Below are 6,000 nucleotides of genomic sequence, written 5' to 3' on the forward strand. Positions count from 1 at the left end.
CCATGTTTAAGGATGCAGCCAAACGAATACAATCAGTAAATAAAACAAGCAGGTTGTGCAACTAATAAAAATTATTTGTAGAGCATCAGTACTCTTATTCAAATAGAATCAAAAATTCTGTAAAAAGCTCTACAAATAAATTTTATTTTGTTGCCAAACCTGCTTGTTTTATTTATGAACTTTTAATCTCGATTTTGACTGCTATCAAGCGTAACAGACCGGCCTCCAGTTAAACTTGAGGTGGAAATAACAGAAAGGCCAGGGACTCTGTATTCATGCAGTGCGTTGGTTTAGTTCTACAGTCATGTTGATTGCTAAGATTCTGGTTTTCAGTTCTCATTTCAATGCTATCATGCTTACCACCAAAAAATATTTTTCTTGTGACATGTATTCAATGGTGAGAAGCCTGCGCGGCTTGCGCAATAGCGCGATGTTCACAATCTTTCTATACTTTGCAGAATACGTAGGTTCTGAAAATAAAAACGAGTCTGGCGCTATGTCTGGCTTGTGGTTTGCCGGTCTCATTGTCGGCCTTGTCCTCTGCGTTGTTGGATTTGTATTGTGGAAGAAGTACGGACGAAAACTCAGGTTCAATCAATTTTCGTTGTTTGTTTGGGAAGCCACTTTAACATAAAGAAATTCAGCCATTGCCACTGAAAATTCGAACCAATCAGAGAATGTTATAAGAGGCTACCATCCAATTGTGATCTTTCTAGCACTTAGCCAGAGAGTTAAATCTTGTTTTGAGCTTTATTTGGTAGTTACAGAAGAAAAAATAGTAGCCTAGAGGTAGGGGAGGTAATCGACCCCATGCTATGGAAATGACTACTTTCTAGCCCTAACCCCTAAGCAGAAGCGTAGCCAGGAATTTTGATAGGGGGGGTTTTAACGACCAGCGGCGGGGGATCTGGGGGGCCTCCCCCAGAACATTTTAAAAAATTACTTTGAATTTGGTGCATTCTGAGAGCATTTTCAACAAAAATGTGGGTACGAATATTCCTGTAAAATGGTGCTGTCCGGTGGCATAGCAAAAGGATAAGATCATGTTTTCTTCGGCATTTTTCGGAAATAAAGCTAAGTCTCTATGTTTTCTTGTTGCTAATTCCTGGCTGAGATGTTTGAATGTTTGGTATTGGCAAAACTCGGTCTTTTAATGCAATGTATATTTTGTATAAAATTTTTTTTTAGACTGAAAGCATCATTCTCAATATTGTGACGTCACATGCGGGCCAAAGGGGGGTTGTAACCCCCAAACCCCCCCCCTTGGCTACGCCACTGCCCCTAAGGGCCTAAGCCAACCAGCTGACAGAGGTCAGAGAATCCATCACTTGATTTGTTTTGTATTATCTTTTCGCCCTTTTTCACGTCACGGAAAACGTAGCTTCTGATTGGTTCGAGGTTTCAGTGGCAATGGCTGAATTTTTTCTTGTTAAAGTGGCTACCGTTTGCTTGTACAGTAGAATTCGTCTAATTAGTCAGTTCGTCTTATTCGTCAGTTCGTCTTATTCGTCATATTTTTGTCTGTTCCGGGTGCATGATTCATGCAGTTAACCTGTTTGCAGAATTCGTCAGGTTGCCTAATTTTCCACTTTCTTCTGCTCCCCTTGAGGTGACGAATTAGGCGAAATTCTACGCTAGAATTTACTTTACAAAATTCAGATAATATGAAACCAAAATGTTGATTAAATCAATCATTCGTGTATAACTGTATATATGCAGATTTTTCTGGACTTTTCTGTTGTTTGTATGAGATAATACTCATTCTATCGTACGCAAATGGTGGTCAGCCCTTTAAGTGAATTACCAGAGTCATGATCCTTCCAGGTCAAAATCGGTCCGGTACAGCGATCTTCCCAGGGATGACATGGATGAATACCAATCTCTCACATCTGGTAACAGAGGATCCGAGGCGTACGTTTGATGCGGACAAGAAGTGATTGGATGTGTCTGGACGAACCGCTTCTGTTCAATGAAGCTTTTGCGTTGTTTTGCCTTTTTTGACGCTCCACTTACGTAAAATGAATACTTTTTTTTCATATCTCTAATAATGACATTTTTCTTTCCATAAAAATGCGCTGTTTGCAATAATTACCATGTTTCCTATCATTTCTACACGAGTGTCATTTGCGAGAAAACATTTTTTTGCCCAAAACGCTGTGCTCAACATTTCATCCACAAATAACTTGCAACTTGTCACTTGGTGCTTCTTCCAAACATCCACCAGCTTCGTTTCTTCTTTTTCCTCCGACACATTGTCAAAATCAATCACACATTCGCTTGCCCATATTTTGTACAACATTTTCTTGTTTTTTTTGCCCGCTAGAAGTTTAGTGATTTTTTACGTTGATGCACCGTCTATAGACGTTGAATCAATCAGAAAAAGACTGATTTGCTATCATTTTTAGTACAGCTGAGGTATCGATTTGGTTCTACAATACGCTACTGTCTCCTTGACAAAATTACCAATTTTACATCATTACAATGTCGGAAGACGATAAAACTCGATGTAAAAAAGGCAAATTCTGTTGAATGGGATATTTTTATGTACATAAATTGTCTTTGAGCTTCCGTGATCATTTTTTATTCATTCGAACAATCTTTTCAGTCTTGTGTGAGGGTTGATTTTTGCGATTCATTTGCAGTATTGGTTCTTTTTGTGTAGTGTTACGTTTTTATTGCGTACATATTTTCTCATGGTTACGATCTCATGTGCTTTAAACTGGTGCTTAAATGAATGCCACTATTTTTTGACCAAAATCTAACCATTCAGATTCTGACCATAAATTAGAAATAAACATCACTAGGTCCAACTAGAATGGACAATTGTACAATACTGTTGTCAGAACAATGGTAGCTTTTTAATCTGGTGCTTCAGTATGTGTCTGAACTGATTCCATGTTTGCTGCTTCCTTTTTAAACGGATGGTCCAATAACGTATGATACGATAAGCGGTGCATTATTTACATTTCAGGGCTACGTGCTTAAAAAAGCATACCTAGTTAGAAAAACTTTTCGTTTTTAGATTGTTACAGACGATCTAAAATAAGCAATTTTTGCTGAATGGGTACTTCACAGCCAGTGACCTGCGTTGAAAAGGTCTGGTTTCTGGTTTGTCATAATTTGAAAAACAAAACATAAAAAATAGGTTCCATTATTTTGCGTCACTCTGCTATTATGGTACGTCACCGATGGGAGTGGGTTCCTCTTGTCCTTCTCTTGTTCGCATATACTTCAGTAATTATGCATTTGTGTGCGTTATATCGATGCAATTGTGGTACAACATCGCGTTATCATCTTTCAAAGCAAACCCACAAACAGTAATTGCTTTTGTCACGTTTAGGAAAAAAACTGGTGTAAAAATACGAAGTTTGTCTAAAGATTACTTTCAAGTTGGTGCTTTTTTAAATCAATGAACCAACATTTCATCGATTATTATTTATGGTTGGTGCTGTTTTCACTTGTTCGTAACAGGTCTGCAAGCTTCTGCGCTTTTGGAGAGAGCGTTCTACCCTTCCTGTAAGCAATTGGTGGCATACAAAACTTATGTGGTCGAGCTGTATCGTTTGTAGAATCGTTTTACTAAAGCTCAAAAAACGCGATATGAAAGCATTTCTTGGTTTGGCTGTTTACACAAAAAAATTCGTCATTTTTACATTGAATCAACGTCAGCAAACGTTGAATCAATCTATAATTGAAGGATTATGCTGTCTGGGATGGTGTCCGACGTTTTCTTCGTAAACAGTTCTTCGTAAAGCAATTCTTCGTAAGCAATTTTTCGTAAAGCAATTCTTCGTAAGCAATTCTTTGTAAAACAATTCTTCCCAAAGCATTTATTCGTGCATGCAATGGAGATTTGATGTATACGAAGAAATGCTTTACGAAAAATTCTTTTACGGATTTCATTTCGCCAACAACTGTTTACGAACAATTGATTTACGAAGAATTGCTTACGAAGAATTGCTTTACGAAGAATTGTTTACGAAGAATTCGCCTATAACCGTCTGGGATGGTGCTATCTGCGATGCTTGTCGAGAGAAGTTGTCTGTTAGCAAGGATACACACTACACAGTTACACACGACTGCCAAGCATCACTTGAGTGGACTGGTTCCAGCGTTGATAAAGTTTAATGGGGAAAGGTCTTCTAATGCTGTATTGACCTTTTTTATTTTCCCGTCGTTTTTAAAACTTTGCCCTCTCCAAGTTGCTATATTGTGACACTGTTTTGAAGTCTCTTGTAACTCACCATGTAATTGAACAAAGTGGCTTATTTTTGTATGCGTTTTCAACTGAAATTCACTTTAATTCGATGCGCAAATACCCAGACAGCAACTGAACCGTTTTTTACATTGATTCAACGTCTAGAGACGTTAAATCAATGTAAAAAACGGTAGTGACTGACTGTTTTGTAATGAACTAATCAAGTGTGCCTTTTAGAGATCAACAATCGTGTTTTAATCTTTGTTCTGCATTTTGTAGTTCCTCGACTTGACGAATATATTTGCATTGCACGTCTATAAAAAAAACTCTGGTTGTTGTTAAAGTCTTATCTGTTAGATCAACGTCAACTCTTTATAGTGATAGACTGGCTGTCGAAAATGAGAAGATAAAGCTTCGATCAATATTAACGTATGCCTACGGTGGGAAACGATAATGGTATTTTTCCGACGATTTTTCCTTTAGCTATTGGTTCCATCCTTGCCAGATTGGTGCTGCTTTTCTAAGTTGATGTTGGATTAAGACGGCATCAAAGCCAAGCGCTTATTGACTTCATCGTCACAATTTTATGTATACTTAATAATGGCCGATTTGTTGTGTTACCAATAAAAAAAAGTCCAACTCTTGCTTGTTTTCCAGAATTTGATTTTGAATTTCGCTCTTGCAATGTTTTTGTAGAGGCTTTGAGCCATACCATGCCTGATCACCAGACAAATTTAAGTTTAGTTAAGCGACGCCTGTTTTTTTTACCAGTAGCTTCTACTTAGAATATAAACTTCAAGAGATTTCAGTAAAAATTTGAGTTAGACTTACAAATTTAGTTAAAATGTGAAGTTACGTTTTGAATAATTTTTCTTTCACGATCTCAGAAGTCATCATCATAATCCATCGTCAGTTTGTTTCCCACTAGTGGGGGTGGCCGATTGTTTCCGCGCAGCAATTGTCTTAATCCCTTTTCTCCATTTCACCCTGTCCCTTGCATCTTCTTCCTTCAGTCCGACTTTTTTAAACTCATCCTTCACTTGTTGTTTCCACGTTCTTCTTGGACGACCGCGTTTCCTCTTCCCATCCACCTGGTCTCAATAATTTGTTTGTGTCCGGTTTGTAGGCCTAGAGTGTTGTGTGGTTTTTCAGTAAAAATTTTGAAAGTAAGTATGAGGTGTTCCCAGTTTTCTTTTTAGTAGGCTAACCTTTACAAAATGAGCTTGGTATGATTTGAATCTTTATTCTTTGACGGAGAAAGCTTTTCAAAGGATATTACTGGCAGTTTCGTATTTTTGTAAACGCTTTGAAGTCGCCTACTGACGCAGGCCCGGTTGCAACTTTCCAAAAGGTACCATTGAAAAATCGCTTTTGAGCAACAAAGGAAAAACGCAAATTCTAGCTAAATTAAGTCATCGGTTTGGCATCGGCTAACTTGGCGCAGAGGGTTAGGATGATGGTAGTCATTTCGTTGACGTGAGTTTGATAACTGCTATTGCTCTTTTTTCTTCTGCAATTACCAAACAAAGTGCAAAGAGGATTTTTTAATGGTAGCGTACCTTTTGGGAAGTTGCGGCCCGGTTACCAAGAGCGTAGCCTATTTGTTTGTAACCTGCAGGTCGCTGCAGCAGATGAGGTTGATTGACAAATTAGAAGGAAAGATTTAAATCAGCTGATTGCAGTCATGCGCGACTCAAGACTCATGCATGTTAGAAAGTAAATTAAATGAACATTTCGCCGTCGCCAGCGTGGCCCAGAGGGTTGAGAAATAGTCATTTCGATGACGTGGGTTCGATTCCAAC

General features: G+C 38.2%; 1 protein-coding gene across 1 annotated transcript in view; it reads left to right on the forward strand.

Annotated features, from left to right (window-relative positions):
• LOC145774245 (uncharacterized) overlaps positions 1-4,842 on the forward strand; it is a 29,476-nt gene extending 24,634 nt beyond the window's left edge. Inside the window, exons 16-17 of the mRNA XM_082585434.1 lie at positions 459-588; positions 1,825-4,842. Of these exons, the coding sequence (XP_082441560.1) occupies positions 459-588; positions 1,825-1,921 (227 nt within the window). The 3' untranslated portion in view covers positions 1,922-4,842. The remainder of the gene's footprint in view (positions 1-458; positions 589-1,824) is intronic.
• The last annotated feature ends 1,158 nt before the right edge of the window (positions 4,843-6,000 follow it).

This window comes from Aplidium turbinatum, chromosome 7 (assembly GCF_918807975.1).
Source record: "Aplidium turbinatum chromosome 7, kaAplTurb1.1, whole genome shotgun sequence".
NCBI classification, from domain to species: Eukaryota; Metazoa; Chordata; class Ascidiacea; order Aplousobranchia; family Polyclinidae; genus Aplidium; species Aplidium turbinatum.